Genomic DNA, 17,550 nt, shown 5'->3' with positions numbered 1-17,550 from the left:
GCAAGCAGATAACCTGAGGTCAGGAGTTTGAGACCAGCCTGGCCAACATGGTGAAACCCAGACTCTACTAAAAATACAAAAATTAGCCAGGCATGGTGTTGCATGCCTGTAGTCTCAGCTACTAAAGAGGCTGAGACAGGAGTATCGCTTGAACCCAGGAGGCAGAGTTGCAGTGAACCAAGATCATACCACTGCACTCCAGCCTGGGTAACAGAGTGAGACTCTGTCAAAAAAAAAAAAAAAAAAGAAGAGGAACAAAGGTGGATGACTCATACCTCCTGATTTCAAAACTTACTACCAAGCTACAGTACTCAAAACAGTGTGGCACTGGCATAAAGAAAAACACATAGGGCTAGATATGGTGGCTCACACCTGTAATCCCAGAGCTTTGGGAGGCTGAGGCAGGAGAATTGCTAGAGCCCAGGAGTTCAAGTTTACAGTGAACCATGATCTCACTACTGTGTTCCAGCCTAGGCAAGAGACTCTGTCTCTTAAAAAAGAGAAAAGAGAGAAAGAAAGACACATAGACAAAAGAATAGTATACAGAGCCAGAAATAAACTCTCCAATGTGTGGTCAAATTATTTTTGACAAGGGTACCATGACCATTCAGTGGGGAAAGGACAGTCTTTTCAACAAATGCTGCTGGGAAAACTGGAAGGCCACATGCAAAACATGAAGTGGGACCCTTACCTAATGCTATATTAACTCAAGATGGACCACAGACCTGAACATAATGAGCTAAAACTATAGAACTTCTAGAAGGAAACAGGAGAATAGCTTCATAACATTAGATTTAGCAGTTATTTCTTGGGTTGACACCAAAAGCAAAGGCAACAAAAGAAAAAATAGGTAAATTGGACTTTATTGAAAATTAAAATATTTTGTGCATTGAAGGACACAATCAACAGAATGTAAATCCCATGGAATGGGAGAAAATAGTTGCAAATCATATACCTTGATAAGGGATTATCTAAAATATGTAAAGAACTACTACAACTCAACAACAAAAAAGAAAAGCAAATTTTAAAATGGGCAAAGGGCTAGAGTAGACATTTTTCTTTTCTTTTCTTTTCTTTTCTTTCTTGAGACAGAGTCTCGCTCTGTCACCAGGCCAAAGTCCAGTGGTGCGATCTCGGCTCACTGCAACTTCCGGCTCCCGGGTTCAAGTGATTCTCCTGCCTCATCCTGAGTAGCTGGGACTACAGGTGTGTGCCACCACACCCAGCTAATTTTTGTACTTTTAGTAGAGACGGGGTTTCACCATGTTGGCCAGGATAGTCTCAATCTCTTGACCTCGTGATCCGCCCTCCTCAGCCTCCCAAAGTGCTGGGATTACAGGAGTAAGCCATCGCACCCGGCCTAGAGTAGACATTTTTCTAAAGAAGATATACAAATGGCCAACAAGCACATGAAAAGATGCTCAACATCACTAATCATTAGAGAAATGCATATCAAAACCACAATACCTCACCTCATACCCATTGGGATGGTTACTATCAAAAACAAGCAAAAAACAAACAAAAAACAGAACACAACAAATATTAGTGAGGAGATGGTGAAATTGGAACCTTCATTCACTGTTGGTGGGAATGTAAAATAGTGCAGTTGCTGTGGAAAATGGTATGGCCATTCCTCAGCATAGAATTATCACATGATCCAACAATTTCTCTTCTGGGTATGTATCCAAAAGTGAAAGCACGGACCTGAATAGATATTTGTACCCCCATGTTCATAGGTGCATTATTAATAATAGCCAAAAGGTGGATGCAACCTAAGTGTCCATTGTCAGATGAATGGATAAACAAAATATGCTAGGTATATCCATACAATGGAATATATTCAGCCTAAAGAGGGAAAGAAATTCTGCCACATGCTACAACATGAATGAACCTTTAAGACATATGCTAGGTGAAGTAAGCCAGTCACAAAAGGACAAATATTGTATGATTCCACATATACAAGATACCTAGAATAGGCAAATTCATAGAAACTAGAATGGGAATGGGTGGAGACTGATTATTATTCTCAGACCCCTCCCACCTCCACCCATTCCTATTAAAGGCCCCTTGCACCAACCTAAATCTTTACTGGGTAGAGTTCCAGTTCAGGATGATAAAAAAAAGTTGTAGAGATTGATTCACGCCTGTAATCCCAGCACTTTGGGAGACCGAGGCAGGTGGATCACTTTAGGTCAGAAGTTTGAGACCAGCTTGACCAACATGGTGAAACCCCATCTCTACTAAAAAATACAAAATTAGCCAGGCACAGTGGTGCACGCCTGTGGTCCCAGCTACTTGGGAGACTGAGGCAGGAGAATCGCTTGAACCCGGGAGGTGGAGGTTGCAGTGAGCTGAGATTGAGTGAAACTGCACAATAATGTATTTCATACCACTGGAAAGTACACCTGAAAATGGTGAAAATGGTAAATTTTGTATTGTGTATATTTTGCCACAATTAAAACACACAGGCCAGGTGTGGTGGCTCATGCCTGTAATGTTAGCACTTTGGGAGGCTGAGGCAAAAGGATTGCTTGAGCTCAGGAGATAGAGGCCAGCCTAGGCAACATAGCGAGACCCCATCTGTATTTTTTTAATGTAAAAAATAAAATAAAATAACACACACACAAACAAACAAACAGAATCTGTATGAGTCACACGTTTAGGCAGCTGAATATCCTCTCTGCCAAAGTCAAAGGCAGAAGGGATTTGTTCCACCAAAGAGTTTACACCAGCCACAGCTGCCCACTGCAGTGTCCTCCCAGGAAAAGCCCTTTTGTGCGTGGAGGAGGCAGATGGCGAGGGTCTGTGCACATTTTTTATTTTTATTTTTTATTTTAGAGACAGGGTCTGGCTCTGTCTCCCAGGCTGGAGTGCAGTGGCACGATCACGGCTCACTGCAGCCTCGAACTTCCGGGCTCCAGCGATCCTCCTGACACAGCCTCCTGAGTAGCTGGAACTACAGGTGCACATCACCGCGCCCAACTAGTTTTTTAAAATTTTAGTAGAGATAGGCTCTTGCCATATTGCCCAGGCTGGTCTCTAACTCCTGACCTCAAATGACCCTGCCGCCTCCCGAAGCGCGGGGACCACAGGCGGCGAGCCACCGGCCGGCATCTGTGTGCACCGAGGAGCCGGGCAGCCACTGCCACGATACAGCTTTAGGACATTTCCATCACCCCACTCAGCCTTCCTGCGCCCCTGGTTCCTCATCTATAAATAGAGATAATATGCGCCTAGCCCTCTAGGCCACCAGAACATTGTACCCATAATTATTATACTTGTTGATGCCACACTTTTAGGTTTTAACCTTTCCAAAGCGCAACCCCGCCCCAGTGCAGCCCAAGTCCCCGCACGCAGAGGCGCCGATCACGGGTGGGAGGTGGATCCCAGAGGCCCCGCCCCAGGCCCCGCCCCGCCGTGCGCTCAAGCTCGACCGCCTGAAATCGGGGAATCGGGCCTCTCCTGGCGCCCTGGCAGCGGTGCGGGGCGTGGCTCCGGGCTGGATTGGTGACGCCTGGGCCCCCGCGGGCGCCTGCGCAGTGGTCAAGGCCGCGCTCGCGTCGAGGGGCTGCGAGAGTGACCGCGGCTGCTCCACCGCTGAGGCTGCGCCATGGCGGACGAGGAGCTTGAGGCGCTGAGGAGACAGAGGCTAGCCGAGCTGCAGGCCAAACACGGGGTGAGCGCACCAGCCCCCGCCAGGCCTGGCCCCCGCGGGGCGCCGCCCTCGCCTGGAGTGGAGGGCGCGCCCCGGGGCGGAGGCTCTGGGCGCCTCCCCGGGGTCCTGGTCCCCGGCGCTGCCCTGGCGGCCTCGTGGCTGGCTCCGAGGTGGCCTCGTCGCTTTCCCAGTCGCGAGGGGCCCAGGAGGCTGGCGGCGGGGGCCGCCACGTGCGGGACCTGCCCGGGCGTTGGGGTGTGGGGTCCCCTGGCCTGGAGCTGGTCCTGGCGGGCCTGGATCCAAGCACAGTCTCAGCTTTTGGAGCCGGCAGCCGGACCGAATTCAGGTTTTCCAGAATTCAGTTGTTATGACCCAAGTTTAGCCGACAGGTATTGAGGGTCCGCTGTGTTCCGGGTGCTGAGAGCGCGGCAGGGTCGGAGGAACGCTCGCCCCGCCGGGATGACGGGGCCGCCCGGGAAGCTTGGATGGATCAGACGCCCGGAGATGCGTTTCTGATAAGGGACAAGGGACCGGGACCTTAGGGACGGAGGGCGCAGTCTTTGAGTTATCGTTGTCTCTAATACCGAGGCCCGTTTTATTTTCCATAAATTATTCCTATACGTAAAACACGGTTTCGTAATACAGGGATTCCCCTCCCCAGGGTGCTCTGTATTCCAAAGCGTTCTGTGAGGTTGAGACGCTCATCAAAACGTTGTAAGTGGGAACTAGTTCATTGATTTCTGTGAGGCCCAGTTTCTTATTTGGGGAGTTGTTTCTGCCGCTGCAAGAGACTGTTATGTATAGGAAACAACAGAACCGTTCCTTTTTCTCGCCCCCCCCCCCCCCCGTGAAATTTCTCTATTAAATTTAATTTTTTTTTCCAGGATCCTGGCGATGCGGCCCAACAGGAAGCAAAGCACAGGTATGGGCTGGAAACGTGAACTTTTTGAAGGGTGGTTTCACCAAATGGATTTCTTTTGCTGTAGTTATTTTAAGCAGGTGTGTGACTCAGATTTTTTTGTTTTGCTGGAATGGTGATTCGGCCAAAATCATCTGCAGGGTATCTTCATTATTGTTAAATAAACACGTGTGCAGCTCCACATCAGACCTTGTATTGCAATTACTGGTTGATGTTTCTCTGCTAAAATGTGAGTACCTTAAAAATGAGCCTAATAATAAGCAGCTGTGGCAGTTTCCTCGGATGTGGGAGTGACATGAGTCCGGTGCCTCACTTAGTAAGTGCTCAATAAGTGTTAACCGTTAAGCTATTCTGACTGTTTTATCCCAGCACAGCGCAGAGCACCTGAGACAGATGCAGGTAATTGATTCGGTGGCAGGTTTATTGAATGAGTATGTGATTACCCTCTCATGCTATCATTTTTTTTAAATTGTGGTTAAATAAAATTTCACCACAACCATTTTTAAGTGTGCTCTTCAGTAGTGTTCACACTCTAGAATGTTTTCATCTTGCAAAACTGAAACCCTTTAGCTACTGGACAATTCTGTATTTCCCCTTCCTCACCTTACTCCTCCTCTCCAGCAAATATTTATAGAGCACCTGCTCTGGGTCAGGCACTGTGGTGGGTCTACAGAAATAGGAAGGCAGGGAGGGTTTGGGAGAAGACAGATGGTAAGAAGCATCTGGAGTAGTGATAGGAAGTAAAACGACGCGAATTTCATTGATTCTGCTGTGTACATCTTATTGTCACATATCTGAAATCAGGATGCCTTTTATAACAGATTGCTCTTGCCCCAGATTCTTCCAGAGGGGATTTACTTTTGACTCTGCCATCACTTGAGTACATTTCTGAGACCACTGAAAGTTAAATTCTCTGCTTGAGGTTTTCCCCTGCCTCCTGCCTAGTAGTGTGAATTCACACAGCAACCCTGTAAGACTGAACTTTTTTCTTCTTTACGTCAGGGCCAGGTGTATGCAAGCTTTTGTACTGCCCCTTACTGCATGGCAGATTTATTTCTTCTTTACTTTGTACTGAGAATGTTGCTCTTTGGTATCCCAGTGGTGGGATCAGAACTCACTGCAGCCTCAAACTGCTGGGCTCAAGTGATCCTCCCACCTCAGCCTCCTGAGGAGCTGAGACTACAGGCGTGCACCACCATGCCTGGCTAATTTTTTTAAACTTTTTTTATTTTTTTTTTTATAGCCTTGCTATATCACCCAGGCTGGTCTCAAACTCCTGGCTTCGAGTGATCCTCCCACCTTGGCCTCCCAAGATACCCCAGTTTTGAATGGAAATCTCTATGAGACCTCTCATTTTTAGGGTTTTTCATTTTTAGAGATACGTAAAACTATGGTGTATCTTAAAATTGATGGCATCTTAGGGTTCTGTGATATAATAGTTTGTGGCAGGCCAGGTGTGACTGAAGCCTGTAGACCCAGCTACTCAGGAGGCCGAGGTGGAAGAATCACTTGAGCACAGGAGCTTGAGCTGATCATACCTGCAGTGAGCTGTGATTGCACCACTGTACTCCAGCATGAACAACAGAGTGAGACCCCATCTTTTTTTTTTTTTTTTTTTTGAGATGGAGTCTCGCTCCGTCACCCAGGCTGGAGTGCAGTGGCACATTCTTGGCTCACTGTAATCTCTGCCTCTGAGCTTCAAGCGATTCTCCTGCCTCTGCCTCCCAAGTAGCTGGGATTACAGGCACCCGCCACCATGCCCGGCTAATTTTTGTATTTTTAGTAGAGATGGGGTTTCGCCATGTTGGCCAGGCTGGTCTCAAACTCCTGACCTCAAGTGATCCACCCACCTCGGCCTCCCAAAGTGTTGAGATTACAGGCGTGAGCCACTGTGCCCGGCCTAGACCCCATCTCCTAAAGTTTGTGGCAGGGCTGCAGTACTCAAACTATAAAGAAGTGGCCTGTGGAAATGAGCTTTAAGCCACATTCCATGAACCCAAGGGTCTCTGAGCTGAGAGTGGATAGTGGGCACAGCCAGCCCCAGCTCTCCCTCTCAGTTGAGCCAAAGCATCTGTGCTCATTTGTTTTTAGATTTCTTAAAGGATTTCATTTGAAAGAAAAAAGAAACTTACAAGTCCCTGAGACCACTGTCCTGTGAACATGAACTACTTTCTATTTGGGTAGGTAGGAAGAAGTGAGGATAGTTGCAAAGTTAATAATTTCATTCCCCTTCCCCACCCGGAAAAATAGAACTGAGAGTCTTAAAACATGGAATCTGGCTGTAGCTTGGCCACAGTTACCTATGTCTCTTTAGCATAGCCTCCTGGATCTCAGCTTTATCTCTAAGAAAATGATATAGATTAGTCACGTGGTCCTTGTAATTGCCTGAAATCCCACTATAAATTTCTAGCACCTGTCACGCAATAGGTACTTAAGAAATGTTGGTGATGGTGTTTGAACTGAGGCTCCACTCTGATGAAACTGTAAAGCTCACCTTCCAGCCTGGTAGGTTCTCACCCGTGTAATATAAAGCTGGTTCTTTGAGGGCAAAAGGGGATTCTACTTGAATGTAGCTGCAGCCTTGTGTACAGCAACTACCATAACGCAGTGTGTATACCGCAGGCCCCATGTGGAGACACATACTGGATGGGTTCTTTTTCGTATGTTACATGGGAATGCCGACAGCTCTGTTTTAATTGTGTTTGACCTATGCTTTTGTTGTAGGGAAGCAGAAATGAGAAACAGTATCTTAGCCCAAGTTCTGGATCAGTCGGCCCGGGCCAGGTGTAAGCATCTTTGATTTCATTTCCATAAAGTTAGCTTGAGTTAGTTGAATGGGGTGATTAGATAGCATTATTGCTATCACTAGATGAAATATTTGCTTAGGCTGAAAACACTTGAGATGTGTTAGAAGTATGAAGTTTATAAACCTAGAGAACTGTACTTTAATCTCTAGTAAAAGTACCAGGTCACTTCTCTTACCAAGATGTTCTCCAGGTGCGTATTAGGTAAGATTTATAGGAAACAACTCAAAGGGCCAATCACAAAATGTTGCTGGTAGTTGGCATGGGTGATGGGGACTTAGGGGCTTTTGTATGTGTTGTCAGTTTTAGTGTATGTTCAGAGTTGTTAATCATAAAAACCAAAACCTGTAGAAAGAAAAAATGAGCCAATCAGAATGAACTGGTATTTTCTGTATTTTAACTGGAAGCCCAGTTTGAGTGTAGAAAAGGCAGCCACAGGTGGATCACCACCATTATGTGTAATAAACCGCTTTCCAGAGGGCAGTCATATATTTTAAGAAACAGGAAGCATGGTGCTTAGAATCTGAGAACCTAACTTTAATCTTGGCTGGGCCACTACCACCACGTGCCCATGTGGAGATTGGCATGGTTGAACATCAGTTTTCTCATTTTTAAGAGAAGTAAGAATACTGTCTTGCCCTACACTGCTTGAGAGACAAGCTTGTGAAGTGCTTTGGAAAGGTCAATGCGTAGTTTTAAGGTATAACGTAAGTGCATTTGATTTTAATGGCTTTTTTGCATATGTATTTTTTCTTTTTAGTAAGTAACTTAGCACTTGTAAAGCCTGAAAAAACTAAAGCAGTAGAGAATTACCTTATACAGATGGCAAGATATGGACAACTAAGTGAGAAGGTAAGCTTAGACGGCCTTGAGGAACTTTACTGTTACCTGCTTTATCAAAACATGGCTTCAAAAGGTCAGCTGCATCTTCACTAGATTACAGAATTCTTGCTGACTCTTAGAAGAAATTATTGGAGAGAATAGTCATACCTACTGTAAAAGAGAATAAATTGCCTTTCCTGAATTCCTCTGCTTCGCTCCTTTCCTGGCGTTGCTCTGGAACCTTGTTGGTGTCTGTGACCCAATGACTGTTAGGGTCAGCTAGCTTCAATTACCCCTGCACTGGAAACAAGGTTTGTCAGTAACACCAATTAAAATACTACCAGTGTAAGTAGAAGGTGTGTTTTGCAGATGAGAAGGTGCTAAGATGCCTTGCTTATGTTCTGTGTTGCTGCAATGCCATGAGGGGTATGTTCTGGCAAACCTGACCTTTGAGATCAAGACAAACCCCACCTGCCCTGAGAAGCCCTCTACCGCCACCACAGCCTACCCGAATTGGTCATGTCCCTTAAACCCCTCACACTGAGAACTGCTTGTGTGGGAGAGAGCTGGTTGGGTTGATCTTTTCCGAGTGTGACTTAACCTCCTTCAAGGGGATGTTTAAGCTTCTCGGGCAGAAGTGGTGTGTCTGTATTCCTGAAACCAAACAGTGGTATATGTGATTGTCACACTCAGCTAGTGATGATAAAGGTGTTCTTAAATATGTTAGCTTTCAGTTTTCCTGAGGACGCAATTTTATGGATACTTCCCCCTCCTTCTCAACTGAAGAATAGCAGAGCAAATTTTATTTGGAGCTTAAACCAATAGTTATAACCAATAGTTTCAACCTCCTGCCTCACCACTCCTTCCCTCCTGAGCTCTTTTCCCACACCTCAAAAAGAGTACAAAGTGATTCCATCTGCAGAGGTAAATTCTTTGTTTAAAAAAGTACTGTTTTTCTTTTATCTTTTCTGGTTCACCTAGGTATCAGAACAAGGTTTAATAGAAATCCTTAAAAAAGTAAGCCAACAAACAGAAAAGACGACAACAGTGAAAGTAAGTGTCCCCAGATGCTCGTGGCAAATGAAAAGATGGATACTTTAAAGATTAATGTTAAATATACATCTACCACACATATTTTTCAGCCCAGAGACACTTTCCTTTTGTCAAACACGTGAAAGTTTGGGGAGAAAGGCTGAATCTATTGGGGGAGGGTTCTAATTTGTATAGGCTCTTGACTCCATTCCCACCCTTTTAGTTCATGCTAAGTTGCTTTAAAGACACAAATGTCTTACTAAAATTGGTAGAAATCTTTTCTCGGAAAATTTGAGTTACGCTTTATTAGAAATGTTCTGACACTCAATTTTCCTCCCAGTTCAACAGAAGAAAAGTAATGGACTCTGATGAAGATGACGATTATTGAACTACAAGTGCTCACAGACTAGAACTTAAAGGAACAATTCTAGGACAGAAGTTAAGATCTGATTATTTACTTTGTTTATTGTCTATATGCCTTTAAAAAAATAAACTTGTTATGCAAAATAAAACATTTGGATAAGTTGTTTTAGTATCATAGCCAAGTGGCCAGATCTGTTTTGAATTTTTCCCCTTCCTACCAAAAGCTTTTTTTTTTTTTTTTAATTAATATTTTTATTCAACAGTTTTTTTGTTTGTTTTATATTATACTTTAGGTTTTAGGGTACATGTGCACAATGTGCAGGTTTGTTACATATGTATCCATGTGCCATGTTGGTTTGCTGCACCCATTAACTCGTCATTTAGCATTAGGTATATCTCCTAATGCTGTCCCTCCCCCCTCCCCCCACCCCACAACAGTCCCCAGAGTGTGATGTTCCCCTTCCTGTGTCCATGAGTTCTCATTGTTCAATTCCCACCTATGAGTGAGAACATGCAGTGTTTGGTCTTTTGTCCTTGCGATAGTTTACTGAGAATGATGTTTTCCAGTTTCATCTATGTCCCTACAAAGGACATGAACTCATCATTTTTTATGGCTGCATAGTATTCCATGGTGTATATATGCCACATTTTCTTAATCCAGTCTATCGTTGTTGGACATTTGGGTTGGTTCCAAGTCTTTGCTATTGTGAATAGTGCCACGGTAAACATACGTGTGCACGTGTCTTTATAGCAGCATGATTTATAGTCCTTTGGGTATATACCCAGTAATGGGATGGCCAGGTCAAATGGTATTTCTAGTTCTAGATCCCTGAGGAATCGCCACACTGACTTCCACAATGGTTGAACTAGTTTACAGTCCCACCAACAGTGTAAAAGTGTTCCTATCTCTCCACATCCTCTCCAGCACCTGTTGTTTCCTGACTTTTTAATGATGGCCATTCTAACTGGTGTGAGATGGTATCTCATTGTGGTTTTGATTTGCATTTCTCTGATGGCCAGTGATGAGCATTTTTTCATGTGTTTTTTGGCTGCATAAATGTCTTCTTTTGAGAAGTGTCTGTTTATGTCCTTCGCCCACTTTTTGATGGGGTTGTTTGTTTTTTTCTTGTAAATTTGTTTCAGTTCATTGTAGATTCTGGATATTAGCCCTTTGTCAGATGAGTAGGTTGCAAAAATTTTCTCCCATTCTGTAGGTTGCCTGTTCACTCTGATGGTAGTTTCTTTTGCTGTGCAGAAGCTAGTTTAATTAGATCCCATTTGTCAATTTTGGCTTTTGTTGCCATTGCTTTTGGTGTTTTAGACATGAAGTCCTTGCCCATGCCTATGTCCTGAATGGTATTGCCTAGGTTTTCTTCTAGGGTTTTTATGGTTTTAGGTCTAACATGTAAGTCTTTAATCCATCTTGAATTAATTTTTGTATAAGGTGTAAGGAAGGGATCCGGTTTCAGCTTTCTACATATGGCTAGCCAGTTTTCCCAGCACCATTTATTAAATAGGGAATCCTTTCCCCATTTCTTCTTTTTGTCAGGTTTGTCAAAGATCAGATAGTTGTAGATATGTGGCATTATTTCTGAGGGCTCTGTTCTGTTCCATTGATCTATGTCTCTGTTGTGGTACCAGTACCATGCTGTTTTGGTTACTGTAGCCTTGTAGTATAGTTTGAAGTCAAGTAGCGTGATGCCTCCAGCTTTGTTCTTTTGGCTTAGGATTGACTTGGCGATGCGGGCTCTTTTTTGGTTCCATATGAACTTTTAAAGTAGTTTTTTCCAGTTCTGTGAGGAAAGTCATTGGTAGCTTGATGGGGATGGCATTGAATCTATAAATTACCTTGGGCAGTATGGCCATTTTCATGATATTGATTCTTCCAACCCATGAGCATGGAATGTTCTTCCATTTGTTTGCATCCTCTTTTATTTCATTGAGCAGTGGTTTGTAGTTCTCCTTGAAGAGGTCCTTCACATCCCTTGTAAGTTGGATTCCTAGGTATTTTATTCTCTTTGAAGCAATTGTGAATGGGAGTTCACTCATGATTTGGCTGTTTGTCTGTTATTGGTGTATAAGAATGCTTGTGATTTTTGTACACTGATTTTGTATCCTGAGACTTTGCTGAAGTTGCTTATCAGCTTAAGGAGATTTTGGGCTGAGACAATGGGGTTTTCTAGATATACAATCATGTCATCTGCAAACAGGGACAATTTGACTTCCTCTTTTCCTAACTGAATACCCTTTATTTCCTTCTCCTGCCTAATTGCCCTGGCCAGAACTTCCAGCACTATGTTGAATAGGAGTGGTGAGAGAGGGAGGGCATCCTTGTCTTGTGCCAGTTTTCAAAGGGAATGCTTCCAGTTTTTGCCCATTCAGTATGATATTGGCTGTGGGTTTGTCATAGATAGCTCTTATTATTTTGAGATATGTCCCATCAATACCTAATTTATTGAGAGTTTTTAGCATGAAGGGTTGTTGAATTTTGTCAAAGGCCTTTTCTGCATCTATTGAGATAATCATGTGGTTTTTGTCCTTGGTTCTCTTTATATGCTGGATTACATTTATTGATTTGCATATGTTGAACCAGCCTAGCATCCCAGGGATGAAGCCCACTTGATCATGGTGTATAAGCTTTTTGATGTGCTGCTGGATTCGGTTTGCCAGTATTTTATTGAGGATTTTTGCATCAATGTTCATCAAGGATATTGGTCTGAAATTCTCTTTTGTGGTTATGTCTCTGCCAGGCTTTGGTATCAGGACGATGCTGGCTTCATAAAATGTGTTAGGGAGGATTCCCTCTTTTTCTATTGATTGGAATAGTTTCAGAAGGAATGGTACCAGTTCCTCCGTGTACCTCTGGTAGAATTCAGCTGTGAATCCATCAGGTCCTGGACTCTTTTTGGTTGGTAAGCTATTGATTATTGCCACCATTTCAGAGCCTGTTATTGGTCTATTCAGAGATTCAACTTCTTCCTAGTTTAGTCTTGGGAGCGTATATTTGTCGAGGAATTTATCCATTTCTTCTAGATTTTCTAGTTTATTTGCCTAGAGGTGTTTGTAGTATTCTCTGATGGTAGATTGTATTTCTGTGGGATCGGTGGTAATATCCCCTTTTTCATTTTTTATTGCATCTATTTGATTGTTCTCTCTTTTCTTCATTAGTCTTGCTAGTGGTCTATCTATTTTGTTGATCTTTTCAAAAAACCAGCTCCTGGATTCATTAATTTTTTGAAGGGTTTTTTGTGTCTCTATTTCCTTCAGTTCTGCTCTGATTTTAGTTATTTCTAGCCTTCTGCTAGCTTTTGAATGTGTTTGCTCTTGCTTTTCTAGTTCTTTCAATTGTGATGTTAGGGTGTCAATTTTGGATCTTTCTGCTTTCTCTTGTGGGCATTTAGTGCTATAAATTTCCCTCTACACACTGCTTTGAATGTGTCCCAGAGATTCTGGTATGTTGTGTCTTTGTTCTCGTTGGTTTCAAAGAACATCTTTATTTCTGCCTTCATTTCATTATGTACCCAGTAGTCATTCAGGAGCAGGTTGTTCAGTTTCCATGTAGTTGAGCGGTTTTGACTGAGTTTCTTAATCCTGAGTTCTAGTTTGACTGCACTGTGGTCTGAGAGACAGTTTGTTATAATTTCTGTTCTTTTACATTTGCTGAGAAGAGCTTTACTTCCAACTATGTGGTCAGTTTTGGAATAGGTGTGGTGTGGTGCTGAAAAAAAATGTATATTCTGTTGATTTGGGGTGGAGAGTTCTGTAGATGTCTATTAGGTCCACTTTGTGCAGAGCTGAGTTCAATTCCTGGATATCCTTGTTAACTTTCTGTCTTGTTGATCTGTCTAATGTTGACAGTGGGGTGTTAAAATCTCCCATTATTATTATGTGGGAGTTTAAGTCCCTTTGTAGGTCACTCAGGACTTGCTTTATGAATCTGGGTGCTCCTGTGTTGGGTGCATATATATTTAGGATAGTTAGCTCTTCTTGTTGAATTGATCCCTTTACCATTATGTAATGGCCTTGTCTCTTTTGATCTTTGTTGGTTTAAAGTCTGTTTTATCAGAGACTAGGATTGCAACCCCTGCCTTTGTTTTCCATTTGCTTGATAGATCTTCCTCCATCCCTTTATTTTGAGTCTATGTATGTGTCTGCACGTGAGATGGGTTTCCTGAATACAGCACACTGATGGGTCTTGACTCCTTATCCAATTTGCCAGTCTGTGTCTTTTAATAGGAGCATTTAGCCCATTTACATTTAAAGTTAATATTGTTATGTGTGAATTTGATCCTGTCATTATGATGTTAGTTGGTTATTTTGCTCGTTAGTTGATGCAGTTTCTTCCTAGCCTCGATGGTCTTTACAATTTGGCATGTTTTTGCAGTGGCTGGTACTGGTTGTTCCTTTCCATGTTTAGTGCTTCCTTCAGGAGCTCTTTTAGGGCAGGCCTGGTGGTGACAAAATCACTCAGCATTTGCTTGTCTGTAAAGTATTTTATTTCTCCTTCACTGATGAAGCTTAGTTTGGCTGGATAGGAAATTCTGGGTTGAAAATTCTTTTCTTTAAGAATGTTGAATATCGGCCCCCACTCTCTTCTGGCTTGTAGAGTTTCTGCCGAGAGATCAGCTGTTAGTCTGATGGGCTCCCCTTTGTGGGTAACCTGACCTTTCTCTCTGGCTGCCCTTAACATTTTTTCCTTCATTTCAACTTTGGTGAATCTGACAATTATGTGTCTTGGAGTTGCTCTTCTCAAGGAGTATCTCTGTGGCGTTCTCTGTATTTCCTGAATCTGAATGTTGGCCTGCCTTGCTAGATTGGGGAAGTTCTCCTGGATAATATCTTGCAGAGTGTTTTCCAACTTGGTCCCATTCTCCCCATCATTTTCAGGTACACCAATCAGACATAGGTTTGGTCTTTTCACATAGTCCCAAATTTCTTGGAGGCTTTGTTCATTTCTTTTTATTCTTTTTTCTCTAAACTTCCCTTCTCGCTTCATTTCATTCATTTCATCTTCCATCACTGATACCCTTTCTTCCAGTTGATCGCATCAGCTACCGAGGCTTCTGCAATCTTCGCGTAGTTCTCGAAACTTGGCTTTCAGCTCCATCAGCTCCTTTAAGCCCTTCTCTGCATTGGTTATTCTAGTTATCCATTCGTCTAATTTTTTTTCAAAGCTTTTAACTTCTTTGCTATTGTTTTGAATTTCCTCCTGTAGCTCAGAGTAGTTTGATCGTCTGAAGCCTTCTTCTCTTAACGCGTCAAAGTCGTTCTCCGTCCAGCTTTGTTCCATTGCTGGTGAGGAACTGCATTCGTTTGGAGGAGAGGTGCTCTGCTTTTTAAAGTTTCCAGTTTTTCTCCTCTGTTTTTTCCCCATCTTTGTGGTTTTATCTACTTTTGGTCTTTGATGATGGTGATGTACAGATGGGTTTTTGGTGTGGATGTCCTTTCTGTTTGTTAGTTTTCCTTCTACCAGACAGGACCCTCAGCTGCAGGTCTGTTGGAGTTTGCCAGAGGTCCACTCCAGACCCTGTTTGGCTGGGTGTCAGCAGCGGTGGCTGCAGAACAGGGGATTTTCGTGAGACCACAAATTCAGCTGTCTGATAGTTCCTCTGGAAGTTTTGTCTCAGAGGAGTACCTGACCGAGTGAGGTGTCAGTCTGTCCCTATCCCAGTTAGGCTGCTCAGGGGTCAGGGACCCACTTTAGGAGGCAGTCTGTCTGTTCTCAGATCTCCAGCTGTGTGCTGGGAGAACCACTACTCTCTTCAAAGCTGTCAGACAGGGACATTTAAGTCTGCAGAGATTCCTGCTGACTTTTTGTCTGTGCCCTGCCCCCAGAGGTGGAGCCTACAGAGGCAGGCAGGCCTCCTTGAGCTGTGGTGGGCTCCACCCAGTTCGAGCTTCCTGGCTGCTTTGTTTACCTAAGCAAGCCTGGGCAATGGCGGGCGCCCCTCCCCCAGCCTGGCTGCTGCCTTGCAGTTTGATTTCAGACTGCTGTGCTAGCAATCAGCGAGACTCCGTGGGCATACGACCCTCCAAGCCAGGTGCAGGACACAATCTCCTGGCATGCTGTTTTCCAAGCCCGTTGGAAAAGCGCAGTATTAGGGTGGGATTGACCCAATTTTCCAGGTGCCGTCTGTTACCCCTTTCTTTGACTAAGAAAGGGGACTCCCTGACCCCTTGCACTTTCCGAGTGAGGCAATGCCTCGCCCTGCTTCGGTTCGCGCAGTGTGCTGCACCGACTGTCCTGCACCGTTTGGCACTCCCTAGTGAGATGAACCCGGTACCTCAAATGGAAATGCAGAAATCACCCGTCTTCTGTGTTGCTCACGCTGGGAGCTGTAGACTGGAGCTGTTCCTATTCGGCCATCTTGGCTCCACCCCAAAAGCTTTTAAGCATGTGTGCCAGCATGACTCTATCCTTTGCAACGGTGCCGTGAATATTAGATAGGGAAAGTGTCCGTGGCGGAAACAGAAGTTGCTCCAGCACTCTTCAGGAAGAAAAACATAGCAGCAGCAGCAGCCGCCAATAACATGAGGGGAATTAAAACCTGTGCATCAGACTGAATCAGGTTCAACATTTGAGCACATCTAATATTCTAAGACGTAGATTCGGAAAGCAGGTAAGCTCTTTCTCTTCCTGCAGATACTACTTCCACTTAATGTAAGAAAATTCCTAGCTTTGCTGGGCACAGTGGCTCACACCTGTGATCCCAGCACTTTGGGAGGCTGAAGCTGGCAGATCATTTGAGGTTGGGAGTTCAAGACCAGCCTGGCCAACATGGTGAAACCCTGTCTCTACTAAAAATATAAAAATTAGCTGGGTGTGGTGGCACACACCTGTAATCCCAGCTACTTGGGAGGCTTGAACCTGGTAGGCAGAGGTTGCAGTGAGCTGAGATCAGGCCATTGCTCTCCAACCTGGGTGGTTCCATCTCAAAAAAAAAAAATGCTAGCTTTGATCTCATTTATAATCTGTTTTTCAGAGTTACTGATATTAACAAATACCACTCCCTCCAAAATAACTAGAGTGATAATGACTGAAAAAGAAATGACCAAAATAGACATGTTGGTAATGCTACTACAGTAATGAACATGTTTGTAAGAGAAATGACTTATGATTTCAAATCCAGTTGAGACAGTTCAGCGTTTAAACATTTTGGTAATATATCACTGATAATGTTGCAGGTGACTTAAATGTTATGTCTTCTGTTGTGCTTGCTTTCCACTAGGTTATGAAAACCTGCACTCATAAGTTACGGTTTTCAGAGACGGAGACTTGCTGTGTTGCTGAGGCTGGCCTCAAACTCCTGAGCTTAAGTGATCTTCCCACCTCAGCCTCCCTCGTAGCTGAGACTGTAGGTGCAAGCCACTGCTCATATATTTAAATCATAAACTTAACCATCAACCAGCTGTTTGGTGTAACCTTTTAAATGTCATAGTCCTGTGAGACCCAGCACAGGATTAAATTCATAAATTTAACAAGGTGAATAGGATTAGTAAAAAAGTGAAGGGAAATGTGGTTTGCAAACCTCAGTCTCTGCGTTAGCCAGCATACTACTGATACATGTTTAAACTAGAGATTCTACTATATTTGAAATTTGCAACTATTGTCAGTGAAGAAATAGAATATCTAACATCATAAATAAGTAGAACCGTTAAGAACATCAACATATTTTTAAAAGAATGATCATAAGATGAAATCTGGCTGGAGATTTTCTGTCAGGGTAAACTGGTAATTTAAAAAAAATTTGGTCAGGGATTTTGAAAAAATCCCAGTTCCGGGTAAATTTTGCTTTAGGCCTCATTTACATACAAATGCTACGGGTACATGAGGCAGTTCACAAGTCCTGTGCTTTCTCACAGGATAACCATTGTCCTAATGGCAACTGCTGTGAATGTTTAAAGATGTTCAGACTCTTTCAGACACCTACCTGAAAGTGAAAAGTGGTTCCGTG

General features: G+C 43.6%; 1 protein-coding gene across 1 annotated transcript; it reads left to right on the top strand.

The window, feature by feature from the left end:
* Positions 1–3,414: 3,414 nt before the first annotated feature.
* PDCD5 (programmed cell death 5) lies at positions 3,415–9,744 on the top strand. Its single transcript, XM_003275050.2, has 6 exons — positions 3,415–3,676; positions 4,540–4,577; positions 7,299–7,360; positions 8,139–8,230; positions 9,182–9,253; positions 9,573–9,744. The coding sequence occupies exons 1-6, from the start codon at positions 3,611–3,613 to the stop codon at positions 9,618–9,620; spliced, it is 378 nt and encodes a 125-aa protein (XP_003275098.1). The 5' UTR covers positions 3,415–3,610; the 3' UTR covers positions 9,621–9,744.
* Positions 9,745–17,550: the final 7,806 nt, after the last annotated feature.

Source organism: Nomascus leucogenys, chromosome 10 (assembly GCF_006542625.1).
Source record: "Nomascus leucogenys isolate Asia chromosome 10, Asia_NLE_v1, whole genome shotgun sequence".
NCBI classification, from domain to species: Eukaryota; Metazoa; Chordata; class Mammalia; order Primates; family Hylobatidae; genus Nomascus; species Nomascus leucogenys.
This window is presented reverse-complemented; position numbering and strand designations above follow the sequence as displayed.

Bases quoted from the DNA above. Each gene is read 5' to 3' on its own strand.
- PDCD5 (XM_003275050.2), top strand. From the start codon at position 3,611: ATGGCGGACGAGGAGCTTGAGGCGCTGAGGAGACAGAGGCTAGCCGAG. The intron at 3,677-4,539 runs GTGAGCGCACCA...TTTTTTTTCCAG, and splicing joins AGCTGCAGGCCAAACACGGG to GATCCTGGCGATGCGGCCCA. The intron at 4,578-7,298 runs GTATGGGCTGGA...CTTTTGTTGTAG, and splicing joins CAACAGGAAGCAAAGCACAG to GGAAGCAGAAATGAGAAACA.